The sequence below is a fragment of the Sabethes cyaneus genome, chromosome 3, assembly GCF_943734655.1.
Source record: "Sabethes cyaneus chromosome 3, idSabCyanKW18_F2, whole genome shotgun sequence".
Taxonomy (NCBI): Eukaryota; Metazoa; Arthropoda; class Insecta; order Diptera; family Culicidae; genus Sabethes; species Sabethes cyaneus.
This window is the reverse complement of record NC_071355.1, coordinates 102,012,188-102,029,660: the sequence shown is the minus strand read 5'-3', so window position 1 is coordinate 102,029,660 and position 17,473 is coordinate 102,012,188. Positions and strand designations below refer to the sequence as shown.

At 39.2% G+C, this 17,473-nt stretch overlaps 1 protein-coding gene across 1 annotated transcript in view; it reads right to left on the bottom strand.

Annotated features, from left to right (window-relative positions):
• Window positions 1-5,398, bottom strand: part of LOC128739225 (ubiquitin carboxyl-terminal hydrolase 8) — a 55,865-nt gene extending 50,467 nt beyond the window's left edge. The window contains exons 1-5 of the mRNA XM_053834681.1: window positions 4,536-5,398; window positions 4,337-4,478; window positions 2,274-2,614; window positions 979-1,109; window positions 708-915 (exon numbers count right to left, since the gene is read on the bottom strand). Coding sequence (XP_053690656.1) covers window positions 708-915; window positions 979-1,109; window positions 2,274-2,614; window positions 4,337-4,478; window positions 4,536-5,267 — 1,554 coding nt within the window. The 5' untranslated portion in view covers window positions 5,268-5,398. The remainder of the gene's footprint in view (window positions 1-707; window positions 916-978; window positions 1,110-2,273; window positions 2,615-4,336; window positions 4,479-4,535) is intronic.
• Window positions 5,399-17,473: the final 12,075 nt, after the last annotated feature.

Sequence of the window (17,473 nt, the reverse complement as noted above, 5' to 3'; positions counted from 1 at the left end):
ATAACTCTAGACCTAATCAAGCAAATAGAACCAAATTTGTCATGTGGGTGTTTTTGAGTTGAGACCCCTCTACTCTTTGGGAGGGGAATTATGGCCCCTCCCACCTATAGGAGGGGGGCGGGCTCCCATACAAATGAAATACAAATTTCCTCATAATTCGCGAACTAATCAAGGAAATGGAACCAAATTTGGCATGAGGGAGTTTTTGGAGCCAAAAATTTTTCCTATGGTGTACTGAGACCTCTACGTCCACTAAAAGAGGGGGGCCCCATTCAAATGAAATACAAATTTCTGCATAACTCGAGAACTAATCAAGCAAATGGAACCAAATTTGGCATGTGGAGGATTTTAGAGGCATGAATTTATTTTATGATGGTTTGAAACCCTTCATGCTTGTGGTAGTAAGGGCGGACTCCCATACAAATGAAACAGAAATTGTTGCGTGACTTCTAATCGAATTCGAGAAATTTTAGACTCTTCCATAAAACATTAGTCAATAACAAGACCACCAAAAACTACCTAGAGTAACACTAGATGATTCAGGGCGAGACGGCCGCAGACCGCGAGTGTTGTCAGCGACCTGCCGTCGGAAGCACCAGCCACTGCGTGGGGTAGACCCCAGGATTTATGTATACCACAGTTTCATTTTTGGCAATACGAAGTTAGTCGTTCAGCTAGTATTATAATAAAAATCATACTCTACTCACCACATTCCCCATTACAGGTGCAAAATCACGCTGTATGCTGCTAGGTTTAGCTGATCGATCAATTTGTGGAATTTTTCGTTGCGGTATTTCATCGTCCTGTAATTCTTTCAAGTGCCGCTTGTGTTCATAAGCAATCCTCAACCTGTCGGCACGTTCCTGTGCAATTCTAGAGCGTTCGAGCTCAATTCTCATTTGCTCATCCCGTATTCTGCGTAAAGTTCAAATGATTTTATATTAAATGAAATATTTCTGACGCATTGATGATACATACCTTTTACGATTAGCTTCTTCTTCTAATAAAGCTGCCTCATCAATAGTAATATGCTCGCCCGCTTCTTGCAAACTTCCTTCTTTTTCTTTGAACTGCTGAACTTGTTCTCCTAAACTATCATTCTCGGAAATCTTTAGATGTCCAAATCAATTCAATGCCAAAAAAAATAATGCAAAAGATTTAGAGCAATATTTAAACAAGGATAATTTTTGAATATAAATTAACGACTCCATCGAAATATTGTGTCCTCAAAGCACTCGCTATGGCGCTATGCAATCGACTGATCCATGTTTCAGGCATTTTTAAGTATTTAATATCAAACAGTAAATGCGAATAAAACCAATCAACGGAAAATATTTTTAAGAAATTTTAATTATAATTATAATTAAGGTCCTTGAAAAAAATTCTGATGACCGATTTTATTTTATGCCTTTGGATTCCAAAATAATTTACACTATGCTAGAATGGACGTGTTGCATACAACCCCCGGGCATCTACTATGTTTCCTGAAACCGACACAAAATGAGGTGGCGCTACAGGCGTTTTGTTTTTAATACGCAGCATTCACACGGCAGTGAAGTGATGCGATCAAGCCAACAAAACATAATCACGTAGAAGTGAAGAATTTTACATGAATCTCAATAACAATTCATCGATAAAATAATTTACTATCAACTAACAGAAAACAGCCTTTAGGACAAGAAATAAATGATAATGCAGCGAAAATCACGTGTGGCGCTGCAGAAATATCGTGTGAATCGTTCTTTTACACGCACACTTGTGATCCGATACGTATAAAAGTAATCCAGAGATCCAGCTATGTTGGCTTCACCTATTTTGTTCGCAAACGTCAAAGTTGCCATCGGGGTGGTTGCAAATAGTTTTTTACACACATTTACGTATTACACATTTTCTGTACTGATTTTCTTTTTATGCAAATTCGGAACGACTATTCCGTTATAATACAAGCACAGACAAACAGACATAACACTTGGAAAAAAAGTCAACAAAAATTATCGTACAACACATTTTGCCTGAACACTAGCACCATCTATGATCGACATTCCCAAATATCAAATAGCAACAAGAGTATCCCTTGAACGAGCAAGTTTGTTTATGGGTCATTCTCCCTCTTTCATTAAAAAGCGCTACTTTGACCAAAACGGAGACATTCCCAACTAAGCCCAAATTTGAAACAACGGTTTAATCGGTGCGAAAAATGGAAAACGAGTGTTCTGTCTGTTTGTCTGTGATACAAGTATATATAAGCTATAGGTTCTGATAGCTATACTCACATAATCTTTCTTTTTATTTTCTAACTGCATTAACTGATACAGGAGTTCAGTTGCCTCAGTACACAGTCTACGTTGCTCCTGGTTTTCGGCCGCTTTTTCTCTTTCAGTCAAAACTTGCTCAAGGTTCTTTATAGTAGAAACCATTGCAAGATCATTTTGCGCTGACTTATTCAAAAGCTTTTCTTGTTCATCCAAAATTTCAGTAATAGGCTTACTTTTTGCTTCATAAATATGCAAAGCTGCTGCTTTACTATTCCGATCGATGTAAGGCCGATCGGGCTGTGATCCAAAGCTGTCATCTTTCATCCTAATATCGCTTATATTAGGATACTCGATGTCCTCTGAAATTATTATAGAGAATATCGGATGAAGTACCCATGAATTTTCCTTTTTAGTTTTATAAGATTGTTTACATTTTTATAATTTTATACAATACTAGAGAAAGAGGACCGGACGCGCATTGCTACTCCGTTCAAAAAAGTGGCAGCTGTTTAATGCTGACTATCTACTTACGTGTCGAGAGATGCATGGTGAGGGGGGTCAAAATCAAAATTACCTCACCGCGAACGGAGTCTAGCGGACACCGGGGCGCATCCGACCAGTTCGAAGCCCTTACTGTGTTACGCCAGGGCACTGGCGCAGCGGACTACATATTTCCCTACCTACTTGTTGCATCTAAAATGAGCTTTCAAGAATTAAACATAAAATCAAATACAGGAGAAGATAGCGATAGCGCGGTGGATACGCAGAACAGCGATGCCAATGTGTTCGATAGGAAGGAGAAGCTGTGCAGATCGCCCATATTGAAGGATATGGTCGCACAAGTGTTCAGTGGCAACACACAGCAGCAGATAACCCCAAAAGGGCAATGCTCGATGCTAAACTTCACTACGCTCACCCCGAAGTCAAAGAAGGAAAACCAATAAACGAACAAGTTGCAGGCTGCCAATGAAAGCTTCTGAAGCTGATCGAGTTCATGAAGGAGAGAAGTAACATCCATCCAAGCGGCATGGACCTTAGCGGCGGTGATAGAGGCGGAAGTGGAGGAGGCTTTGATTAAGAGGGCCGTAGTCGCCGAGGAGACCCTGATAGAGAAGGAAGTGGAGCATGCGGCCTTGATTAAGAGGGCTGTAATCGCGGAGGAGGCCCTGGCAGAGACGACCCTGGAACAAGCGGCGTCGAGAGCGCCTCGCAGAAAAGCGGAATCGGCAATCGCCAGGCGATAAGGTAAGCAACATGAAAACAAAGCGGAGGAGCAGTGCAACAGGGAGCAGGGTGAGGCTAGAACTTCACGAATCGCGGCTAGTATACCAGACGAACCTCGGAAAGAAGACGGCCGTGATCACGACATGCGTTCCACAAGGGTCAATACTTGGTCCATCTCTCTAGAACGGTATGTACGACGGCGTGCTAACCCTAAAGCTACCAACGGGAGTGGAAATCGTTGGCTTTGCGGACGACATCGTGACGACGGTTACAGGTGAATCGCTAGAGGAAGTGGAGGCATTGGCGGCTGAGTCAATCCGCAGGGTGGAGAATTGGATGCAGAACGCGAAATTGCAAATAGCGCACCATAAAACGAAGATACTACTGGTCAGTAATCGGAGAGCAGTCCAACACGTCGGCATTACCGTCGGAGAACATATCATAACCTCAAAACGCGAGTTGAAGCACCGGGTGTGATGATCGACAATCGGCTAAAATTCAACGGCCACGTTGACTACGCATGCGAAAAAGTAGCGGAAGCCGTCAGTGCACTGTCTAGGATCATGCCGAATAACTTTGGACCAAGCAATAGCAAGAGGCGCCTTTTAGCCAGTGTATCATCGTCGATACTGCGGTATGGAGGACCAGCAAAAGGAGGTCAGAGGAATTAGAAAGCTGGTGAGAGTAGAATCAATGGCTAAGTAGCAGCAGAAGTGGAACACGACACAGAAAGATAGATGGACCCACAGGCTCATATCGACTCTCTCGGTTTGGGCGAATAGGAAGCACGGGAAGGTGAATATTTACCTTGCTTCAGGCAAGGTACCTATATTGATTATTTATTATTTAGCACTTACCGATCCGGGTATCTTCACTGACTTCATTAGAAGGTGGTAGATATTTAGGGTTAATGCAATGTGTGGGGTAGTGCAACTGGAATGTTTTATAACCTCCTTCTAGCTTTATCAGAGGTTTCACATAGGTAACATCCTGATCCCACTGGAATTAATAAAGATATATGATACATGCTGCCATATAATATACATCTCTAGTCACATTGTTCAGGATATCGTTCAGCACCCACAATGGTGAGTCCTTAGCTGCAACTCCAGCAGTATTGAAATCTATCAAAACTATTTGCTCCTTAACTCGTCGTGACTGCCACAGTGTTTTGGACTGTTCGGGCAATTTTTCATGAATTTTCCCAGCGGTCATTCCAGCCACCAGAAGCTGATCTGGTACATTCACGACATGATCATACTTAATTCGAGATTTTTGGAAATCCTCATCCGATCGACAGTCCATGATAAGCACGCTAAGCTTGCGGTCATTGATCATATCAAATAATTCTTTAGCATCTATTGAATGCTTAACTGAAATTATGGTTGATATATTATCCCGGCGATCGCGAGCTTTATTCATTTCTCGCTCCCGCTCTGTATTCAGACTGGTATACCGTCGTTTAAGGCTATCGTTTAATTTCTCCAATTTATCGAAAATTTGAGTAATTTGCGCGTTTGTACCAATAATGCTCTGAATTTGAGATTTTTTTTCAGGGTACTCTTTACTTTTTTTGATTGTTTCCAAAAGATTTAGAAACTTCATGTAACAAACATAAGCATTTTCTTCGTCTCGCTGTATGTAATATCGGTCAGCTTGTTCCCTAAGCTTACTCGCACTAGAACACAGTTGCAAAGCCTTTTTACCGGTAATGGATTTACTTAATTTATACATGTCCTCCAAATCTTTCAAACTACTACCGAGGTGCAATGGTTTAACAGAATCCATGACTTTAGTGTTTGGGCCTATACCGGAGAAAAGAGTACTCTTGAAAATATTTTTTCACGATTTCTCAGAAGTAATTCTGGTCTTTTAACTCTATAATATTCGCTTTAAACAGGCCTCCTTTAGTAAACTCAATTAGCCCGAAAACGAAAACATTACACTTGCACGCCTCTATCTAATTTTGACTTGACTGTAGAGATGGGCGAACGGCTCACGAGCCTCACGAGCCATTCAAATGAACCGGTTCACAAAAAAATCATAGATCATTTTGAGATGACGTCATTTTGCCGTCAAATGACACCACTTGGTGGTTTGTTTACATGTTTTTTGTCACATCCAGCAGTTTCGATTTAAAATTTCGTGGAGGATTACTGCATCAGTTGCTTTAAAATGCATGTAAGGTGCTTTCTCTTAAATAAAAACCATAACTTTTTATCATTACCTGCCGGACAAAGATAGAAAACTCAATTCAAACTTTAACACCATGTAAACAAACCACCAAGTGCTGTCAAAAAAGTGTGGTTAGGAGCTCCCGTGTAATGATCTATAGACCAAATCATCATACCGTCAATTGACAGATACTGGCGCCCTTGTTTACATTTTGGAAAACTTTCCTTTCCGCTTATAGCGAATGTAGCGTGTTTTTGAACATTTTACAGGCATAATGGCTTTTAAATTTAGTCCTAATGCCCTTTAAACTCGGTTTAAACAACAAATTTGCCGTTTAAACAGCTGAAACTTTTTTGAACTCTGCGGTCTGTTTGTAAGCAAGGGCGCCAGTATCTGCCAGATGACGTCACCTTGATTTGGTCAATAGACCAAATCATCATACAGTCAACTGACAGATACTGGCGCCCTTGTTTACATTTTGGAAAATTTTCCTTTTCGTTTATAGCGAATGTAGCGTGTGTTTTACCATTTTACAGGCATAATGGCTTTTTAAATTTAGTCCTAATGCTGTTTAAACTCGGTTTAAACAACATACTTGCCGACTAAACAACTGAAACTTTTTTGGACTCTGCGGTCTGTTTGTAAACAAGGGCGCCAGTATCTGCCAGATGACGTCACCTTGATTTGGTCTATAGGGGTTGTGTACAAGACACGACCGCATATATAGGTGACGCAGGACTATACGTATAAAGGCCCAAACACAATGCATACGGATTTTACTACGTTGCGGAAATTTGACAGAAAACCCATGAAAAAACTGTCAAATTGCCGCAACGTAGTAAAATCCGTATGCATTGTGTTTGGGGCTTAAGTCTCTTTGTAGTGATACACTGAGAAAACTTTTCGTATAGTTTCTATGTGCCCCACACATAGATTTTTGCAATGTGCCCAATTAATGAACTTTATAGTTATAATTTATGGGTACGCGAAACTTTTGCACATACTATTCATATGCGCATATTTTTTATGTGTATAATTGCACATACTATTCATATCCGTATAATTTTTATGTGTATTTCTAGGCGGATTGTGCTTATATGTGACACATGATAATTATCTGGAATTTCATATGGAAATTTACCATTAGTTATGTGCAGAATATTTTGAGTGTAGTAGCATGTATTCATGCATGTAATCATTCGATTCTTCGTGTATACAGGCTATATGCAACATATATACATGTTACATGCGTTGTATGTAACATTTATCAAAGTAGTAACATTGCATACGTTTAATTCTCAAAATATTGTGCATTTGAAAACAATTTAACAAAATCAAGAACACAAACTATTGCTTTCCTCCCAAGGAACAATTTTTGCTTATTAAACGTTTCACCGACAGCTTTTATTCAGCACATGCTGTATAGCTGCTTTTAAAGTATATCTAAACACCTCTGTTCAATGCTTATACAGTTGGTTTTGGAGAATTTAAACAGCACAGTGCTGAATATGGACGTGGAAGATGCGTTTGTATGACTGTTAATCAACGTATAGTAAAACGTTTATTCAGTACGCATAGAGATGTTTATTAAACTGCTGCTAATGACACTGAAGCTACGTTTATTCCACAGCAGTTCAATATTTAGACAAGCAAAAAGAATAAAATATGCAGGAAGTAGCTACTGTTATTTTATTTTGTGGGTTTCGTTATTTTCATGTTCACTTTTGTATTCGTATTTTTATAATTTAATGAGAGACTTAGTAGGAAATCGTTGGTTGACTCAAAATTTATCAAGCCTGCCATTATACTTTTTTCATTCATCCGGATTCGAACTTACATCCTGACGATCGGAAGCCATCGACGAACACATCTGAGATAATCTGACAGATGACAGGCGCCGAGTTTTTAGCCGATGTGTATTTACCAGTTTAAGTTTGTCAAGCATGGAACAAAAATGGGCTAAAATACATTTAAGCGCTGAAGAGTAGTTTCTTAAATCATGTTTGGCATCTGCTGTACAAGATTGCTTTAGAAGTATTTATTCTGCACATGTTAAACATTTAATAAACTATTTGTGCTAAAGTATTTCGCTTGTACCACCAGCAATACCAGCAACATAACACACTCACAACGCAAAGTTTTTTTTCTCTTGAATATTGACGACGGTGAGCGGTGCTACTGAGTGAAATTCACTGGAAACTGGAAATCCAGAACTTTCGGCTAGCTGTGAACATTGTGTGCGATTGTTCAGTTAGTTAGCAGTGATGTTATTAGTTAGCAGCAGTAGTGATTAGTTAACAGCAGAAGTGGTTCGTGCCAGTACCGCAGAGGAATAGTACTTTTGTCACCCCGTCATTAGTTTACGCAGACAGTACTGCTTCCTGAACTAAACGCTACGTATATTTGTCATCGGATCGGATTTAGTCTTTTTCATCTAAAAAACAAAAAGCAGCAGTTGATGGCAAGAGCAGAAGTGGGTTTTTTGCGCACCGGCAGCGGGAGCTGGTCACGCGATTACGGTACGGCGCTACCAGCAGTGGTGGTATCGCCACTATGCCACCCGACCATAACAATTCTGGTGGCTTTAGCCCGACGCAATTCATCTCGCTGAGCAAATCTATTGTGAGTAACTCGCAAAGCGTCAAGCAGAGCTGGTTGCCTTGGACGAGGGATAACGACACGCCGAGGGAGAAGATACATACCGTCCAGACAACAACAAATAAAAGGATTGCCACGACCAGCAAAGACTTGTCTGCTAAAAGTGGTAATGAAAATTTTTTCTATTCTTAATCTGTAAAAAAAAGAAATAAAGTGTACCTAATATAAATTTATTTATATAAATTATAAAGTGTAAAGTATAAAGTGTCATTCAAGTTATTGGTGTTATTGGCTGCCATCAAGCACTATTTATTCCACACCTGCTCTTGGTGGTGCTGCTGATACGTTTGTACGACGATTAATCGACACATATTTTCACACTTGCTCTCAACAATGCAGCAGATACGTTTGCGCAACTTTCATTCGACCCTTATTCCATCACTATTCCACAGTTGCTCTCAGCAATGCTGCTGTTTCGTTTGCGCAACATTTATTCCACTTTTATTCTGCACGTGCTGTCAGCAATGCTGCTGATACGTTTGCGCCACGTTTATTCCATCCTTATTCCACTACTATTCCACACGTGCTTTCTGTAATACTGCTGAAACGTTTGCACAATGCTTATTCCACTCTAATTCCACTTTTTCTCCATAATTGCTCTTAGCTGATACGGTAGCTTTTAAGCGACCGGTATTCCACGCCTGCTCTTAGCTGTGCTGCTGATACGTTTGCACAATGCTTATTCGACTCTCGTTCCACACTTAAATAACAACATGTAGATGTTGATTAAAAGCTAGGAAAAATGTGGGATATAACGTTTAAACAACACGCACTTCAGTAAATTCGCTTATTCAGCACTGGATGCTACCACGCAACTCTTATTCCACACCTGCTCTTTTAACTGCTGCCGTTTTGTTCCTTGGGCTGCTACCTTACTGAAATTAAAGATAGTTTTTATTATCCATATTTCCCACGTTGAAAGGATTTTACCAATTCAATCCCATTTTATCAACAGCACATCTTTTCACTACACTTCTAATGAAACGGTATAAGCATGCGTATTCATACAGAGTCGTATTATAACCGAACACTGCAGCTGTAGCACATTTTTCCAACACAAATATCAAATTCGCCGAGGTTTAATCGTCTCGCAGTAAAGAATTTGCGATCTGCGTCTTGTGTCTTCTGAACTTGTGTCATTTTTTCTGGCACACTTCCCTATCACAGACATCAAATTGCACTAAGTTTAATCGCGTTCGTAAGAAATCTGTTGACACGAGGGGGTTTGTCACTCTCTCTGGCGTACTCTCAAGCAAGGACATCAAAATGATCTAGATTGAACCGCGGTGTTAAGAAATCTTGTTGAAATGAGGGAACTTTGTCGTTTGTTTTGGTTTACTTCCCAAGCACAGATATCAAATTGGTATAGGTTTAGATCATCGTAAAATATCTTCCAACCAATCACGAAGCGAGAATTCTGGTAAAACATAGGTTCATTATTTTCAATTTTTCAATAGTTCAACATCAAGAATCCATACTTTTCTTCATTTGGGTCAATTCTTAGAAGATTTTCCGATCGATTGGGGTAAGAATATTGAAAATCGATCGGAAAACCGCTGAGCTATTAGCGCTCAAAACCTTTCATTTTTCGTGACGCTCGCATTTTTCGATTTTTTGGAATGACACCCTATCTCAAAACTTGCCGTAAGACGTAGTCCAACGTCAAAAGAACGTTCAAACGAACGGATCTTGAAAAAGAACCACGGTTCCTTAAACGCACCCGAAGGCGACACGAAGTTTGGTTCAGGAATCGTACTTTACTGAACTGTCAACCTGCCGAACAACGAACTGTGAGCCATGAGCCGCTCATTTGAATCGGTTCGCAGCAGCAAATGAACGGTTCGGAACCGCTCACACAAAAGAGCCGTTTTGCCCACCTCTACTTGACGGACTTGCACTATCGGAATGATCGGAATCAAAAATGCGATACTGACACAGACACTCTGACTCTGACAGTGACGGCCAGTGATGTCAGTTTATTTCACTCATTTGCATGATCCGATAAATCTTGACAGGCGTGGTCGGGTATCCAACACTGAAACAAAAATCATGGTAATTGTTGCCATATTATTAGAGGGTAAAATTAAGAGGACACACCAGTGAATTTTTGCAGAAAAGATTTCTGTTTAGCTTAAACAGTGTTTTGGTCAAAATTACTAAGCGTTACTTTCGGCGTTACCCCGATACATAACAAAAATAACAGAATCGTAGTCAAATTTGCTAGACATGACCATGAAATGTGGTAAAATTAGCTGAGAACATATTCTTGTACAAGAATCATGGTAAATTTGAAACCTTTTTCATGGTACTTACAAAAAGCATACGTTTTCTGCAAAATTGTGCGAGATACCATGGTTTTTGTTTTAGAGAACGCAGAGCTACCACAAATACAGATATTTGTGCAAGCATAAATTTGGGACCCATCAATTATTTCACTTCCCAGATAACACAAAATCGTAATATAAAGTTCACATTAAATCGTTTTCATGACAATTTCAAATTGGAATTGAATAATGATTAGAGTATGTCAAATCGAAGTGAACAATAAGTTGTTTTGCAGTCGTGCGTGTCTTCATATACAATTCATGACTGTGAATTATAAAGCAGTATAGACGATTGCAATATTTGATTATATCTTAATCATATATTCAGGAGTATTTAGTTGCGTGTGAAACAGATTGAACACGCTAGATCAGTACAAACAAATCGCGTTTATGTGCATTATCTGCATAAGCAAATGATGTCATATTGAGAATGACATTTGAACCATTTTTAATTTGCACGTCGTGCAAACCAACGGGTTTCAAATTAAAAAGTGTACAAATTAAAAACGGTCAAACGAACGGGGGTCCACGGAGGGATGGCAAACATATCGATTCTTATCGATAATATCGATATTTCCGAGGCATCGTCGATCATCGATAAAACTTTCGGATTAACGATAATTATCGATATTTTTAAACTCTTGGTTATATGACATACCCCCCCCTATTAAACACCCGCATTCACTTCTTCACCATGCGATTCACCCTTAAGGTAGGCTGACCGGACGTCCCGGATTATGAGGGACTGTCCCGGATTCGGATGGCACCTCGAATTCCTCATCTGACCAATGTCGCTGGTGACTGTTCTCTTCATCTCCAGTATTGCAGAACTGGACGAGCCCGGGGACAATTTGGTGCGCTCAGTTCTTTTGAGATGAATTGAAGTCCAGTGTCCATTGTAGCATGCATGCTGAAACTGCGACAGGCTTCATGGGACTTAATGAAGGGCAAAATCCGCCTGGTAAGGTACCTACCCCAGTGTATCAGTGTACAGATCCCTTGCCAAGTCATGACCTTTTATCATGAACCCATCTCCAAAACTAATCTCGAATCTGCTAAAAATCCTTCCGCGAGCCAGAGCATGAAAAATTTAACCCGTGGGTTTGGCTGAAATCGGCTTTATTCATCATCGAGTCAGACACATGCATCGCGTTTCGTCATCACTTAGCCGCACAGCTCACAAGACCGGATTTTAGCCTTTGTTTATTGTTTGAGGTTTCTGTTATTCTTGCTCGGTAACACCTGTAGTCATTCCCAGACGGATTTCCAATACAGTCAGAATTCAGTTCTTTTGCCAAAGCACAATCCGTGATGCTGAGATCAGCCTTGACTTTCCGAATGTCCCTCAACCGTAGTTGATAATCAAGAGTTCAACTCCAACGTCTGACCTGCGCCTTGCCGCCAGCCTTGAGAGTTTACTTGCACTCCTCAATTACTCACACTACAGCTCTTTTAGGATAATCCGTCTGTCCCGCCAACTCCCGACCCGACGCTGGATTCTGCACATGACCGCACACAATGACTTTCATTTCTTCTCCTGCATGATGAATATCTCGAAACCACGGTACCTTTAAACTGCGAAAAAATATACCGAGCAGAACTGTTTACAAATAACTCAACATTACCAACCGATTTAGCAAATAAGCCAATCAATATGTCCCGCATTCATCCAAAAAAAATCTGGTCACTTTACCTTAAGGCCACCATTCGTGTACAAACTTAGAAAATTTTGTCTAGAATCTCGACGAGTTTAGGCTTTGCCAACATGTTCCAACTTGGCTGACAGAAAACGAACAAAAATTCGGCAGAAAAAACTGAGCAAAACCGCGTAAGGCAAAGTTTCTGCTAGAAACGGTTGTTGCCTTACTGCTTTTTTTCACGGGTAACAGCGGGAAGATATTTGTCTGAAAGTCTGGAAGAAAAAAGTTTTCGCTGCTAGACATTTGGGTGGATTTCGCATAAGCGGGGCTCAGCGCTCAACTAGAATAACCTAACCAATCAAGCTCAACATATTCATGTTGGTTACTGTCACACACATAGAGTATAAGGAACGCTGAAAGTGCCTTGGTTGGCCTCGCCTGTCAATATATGGTTTGTATTAAAAATTATCGATACTTATCGATAATATCGATAAAATGACGGGAAATATCGATTGTTATCGATAACCATTTTTGGCGATAATTGCCATCCCTCCACGGTATTCGCTATGTAAGCATAAATCGATCTCTTGTACTCTCATGGAATTGCCATATGGAAAGTTTGTGAAGATTTGGTGCAAAGTTTTGTCTATCCTTTTCACTCTTTAACAAACCTGTGCACAGACTTCACAAATAGAACAAACTTGGGAAGGTGGCAGCACCGTTTCGCGCACATCTAGGACAGGACGTGCCAAGTGTCAACCACGACGTTGACCCAAAATTGACTCAATTTCTGATTGGCTGGAAGCGACGAGCAACCGTTGATTGGAAAATGTAAAGCCCCAAACACAATGCATACGGATTTTACTACGTTGCGGCAATTTGACAGTTTTTCCATGGGTTTTCTGTCAAATTTCCGCAACGTAGTAAAATCCGTATGCATTGTGTTTGGGGCTTAACGCGGTATCGCTTTCAGTGTTGCTGAAACTCATTAGTGGGAATACGACAATAAGTTATTATTTCCAAATTTTGATTTCTTTTGTATTCTGTAGTTCTATGCTTGGTTCACCATTAGTTTTGTTTGTACACGAATTTTAATTTTCAAAATGAAATGCAAAACATGATTTTGGTCTCGTAAACTGTGGCGTGTCCGGGAGCTCTTGTTCGGCAAACGAATTTATTCTTAAAATAATATGTGCAGGCAACAGTGGTGCAGAGTGTAACAAAGAATATTCAATCGGGATGGCGGTAATAATAAAAAGAAGAATAAGAAGCCAGTTGGCACGTCCTGTCCTAGGCGCACATAGCTAATTAGGGTTTTTTTGAGGCTTAATCGAAACGTCTACATTCACGATCAATGCGGTATACGGTTGCTTAAATTAAAACACGTTCCATCCAACATTTTGCTTGCATGATGCTCTTGAATATCTGCCTTTGATGTCTTCTTTTAAAAAATAGTTTTATTCGGATAGATGCTTGTGCTACTGCTTGAAAATCCTTAAGTTGAAGTCACTGTTCCAAGATGATACCTTTTTATCATAAATTTACCCGTCTCAACACTACGTAGAAAACCATAAAAAGTAATCTTAGATTGCTACAAAACAGTCTTAGAAAATAATTAACACTTTAAAAGCTTACCAGAAATCAGACGAAAAATATCGCGGGCGGATAACAATGTTGTTCATGCTGCTTATTGAACAATCATGTCCGAGCATTTTAAAAAAATTCTTTTTTGTTTTACTGCTTGTAGGAAAGCGATATAACGACATTTCTTTGAGACATCTTGATACCGTTTTGACGAAAAAAATTTCGCTTGCAATTTGGAATGTTGCACTTCATTGTATTCATGAAAATACATACTAGAAATAATGTTCTAAGCATAAACATAAAAACTGTGAGAAAAAAATAGACAAATCTTGCATATCCAACGATTTTTTTTAAAATTAACTAATTTTCCATACAAAATGCTCGAAATCTCAGAACTAGTGTAGATGTGTTAGTGCAAAGTGTATATGACAGCTCGCATTGTCATATACCTGGTATATATCAATTTACTTTGATGCAAGCACCGAATATTTCATTCTCCCAGTCAGATTTCTAATATAATCGTTGGAAAAACGCATTTTGAAACAGATTAAACACGCTAGATCAGTACAAACAAATCGTGTTTATGTGCATTGTCTGCAAGAGCAAATGATGTCACATTGAGAATGACATTTGAACCATTTTTAATTTGCACGTCGTGCAAACCAACGGGGTTCAAATTAAAAAGTGTTCAGATTAAAAACGGTCAAACGAACGGGGGTCCACGGTATTCGATTACCGATTAATCGGTTAGCATTGTGTGCACTAATCGATTAGTTCAGTATTCGTGCTAGTAGTATTCGACTATAAACATTCGAATATTTCGTTTAATAATTCGATTAATCGGACGATTATGAACGCCTTTTTTATAGTTACTATATATCTAGTTCGGCGGATAGAAAACCAGGCGAATTAGCATCCCTGATTTTTGAAATAAAATTTAAAATTATGGAGAAATAATGAGCAGGTTTTTACGGAAAATAATAACTAGCGGCTGTTGAAAATGACTGGTTCTATGAAAATAAAGTGTGTTTATTAAGATTACTCCCACAATTTGAATTTTGAAAAACGTTTGGCTCCGCTTTTGACGTTTAATTGGCTCCCGATTTTTGTATCCGCCGAACTATATACATAGTTATAGTATAGTAACTATACCTTTTTCTATCCCCTTTGAACTACTCGATTAATGAATTACTCGTGCCGGCAGAATTCGATCATTTCATGTTCTAATCGATTAATCGAGCGATTACCGGACATCACTACAACTATCCAGCTTTTTACGAGCCATAATGGCGGACGTGTTCGTGATATTTGAACAGCATTTTTGACATTTCCCTACACGGTAAAAAATTGTCACGTTGAAGCGAAGTGATTTACCGTTGGATTAGCACTACTTGCCAAACATTACGATTCAAAATGAAAATTTATTGAAAATGAATCAACACAAAGCATGATGAAATCAACAGAAAATCACTTTAATTTCGAATGTTCTTTCTTTTAAACTTTTGAGCTGTCAATTGAATAGAAGATTGTTCGTAAAGATGCTTTATTTATTACTCATAATTATACAATTACATAAGGGGCCATCCAGATACCACGTGGACAGAAAAATACCAATTTTCAACCCCCCCGTCCCCCTCCGTGGACAAGCGTGGACATTCCCTCAACCCCCACCCCCCTCCCCTGTTTGTCCACGTGGACATTTTTTTTCTTATTCAAATTTAACAAAACAGAAATGCATTGTTCAAAATATTGTTTTCAACTTGATTTATGCAGTATTTATCAAAAAGCTGACGTGAAAGGAAGCGCCAGTCTAAAGGCCGACACAATGCATACAGCTTTTTAGGCGTTGCGGAAATTTGAGTTTTTCCATGGATTTTCCGTCAACTTTCCGCAGCGTATTAAATTGCATACGGATTACGGATACGGTGTTAGGACCTTAATTCTTATGATCTTGTCTACTGCAAATTATTATCGACTGCAAAAAAGCTGATAGCTTGACTTTCGCTTGACGATTCTTCTCTGTCCAGAGTATCTTTGTCTAGAGTATCTTTATCCAGAACATCTCAGCTTGGCCGTCCAAGCCCTTTTTTGGCGAGCTGCTTTTGATTTTGAGGCAAAATGCAATCATTTGGCGCAAGTGCGACCTATGTGATAAATGGGTCACGTGACTGGTGAATATTCGTGGATTCTTCCGTTACATTTATCATTTCACAAAGAAGGCAAGAGTTGTAAAAAAATTTCTATTGCAGTTCTATTGAGTTGTTTCTAATTTCTATTGCATGAAAAAAAAAACTTGTCCACGTGGACATTTTCCGTACCCCCTCCCCCCCTTCCGTGGACAACCGTGGACATTTTCATACCCCCCCCCCCCCCTCTAAGCTGTCCACGTGGTATGTGGATGGCCCCTAATTCTATAACTAAACATAATACAAATAAAACCTCAATCGCTGATCGTGAAACCGGATTGCTGTTTTTAATACTGGGATACCTAAATAACGTTGATCTCAGGTTGATTGCTGCTATCATATCGGGTGCCGTGTGATCACTTCCATAACCTGAAAACAGATTGCGATTTATTGATTACGATCACAGGTATAAATTCGCTATACTTACACTCTAGAATAGCAATAGTTTGGTGCGAAAACGTATTTTCTCCATTTGGGGTTGTATTTTTTCTTTCGATTAGAGAAAGCTGCCTCCATGTTTCGCGAGTTTTTGACATTTGTGAATTACGAAAAAAATTTAGTGCAAATTCTATAGATATGCACTACAATTCGATGGCGATATCCATTAAATAATTTTCAATAGATGGCATCTTCTTTAAAAAATGGAAACCCTTCAAAAATCAATACTAAATCACTTCAATTTATAGTGCTGCACAATAATTTGATTCAAATGCAAGAACACTTAAGATGGACGTGATAATTTTTTACCGTGTATAGGGAAATGTCAAAAATGCTGTTCAAATATTACGAACACGTCCGCCATTATGGCTCGTAAAAAGCTGGATAGTTGTAGTCAGAGATGCCAGAAGTGAAGACATGTCTTCATTTTGAAGACATTTTTGTTACAAAAAAGTGAAATGTCTTCACTTGAAGACATGTGAAGACATGTCTTCACCATGCAGTTTAAATGGGCGGAAAGCCGAAGGAAGACAAATGAAGACATTTTTCCTTGATTCGTGAAGACTTTCCAAAAAATCACCTGGCATCCCTGGTTGTAGTGATGTCCGGTAATCGCTCGATTAATCGATTCGACCGCTTTGATTCGAAATTTAGCGGTTTTGAGTGCCTTGTCTCCTCTGTAATCTTCCTAATAGTCTCTGCTCTATGCAAAAAAAAACCTTATGCCTTCCGTTATTTGGCTCGGAAAAAGCCGAATACTTAACAATAAATACTATTACATTGATTGAATACTTGAATTTATAAATTTCGAAATTCATTATCTATAGCTTCTGTTAACGATGAATTTCCATTTGATATTGTGTAACTTGACTGTTACGATGTAAACCTACAACAATCCACTTCAAACTAAAAAGTTATTTTATTCATTCTGAACGTCAAAGTTAGTTACATGCGAATTCGGAATCAAGAAACAGTATTATGTATCTGAA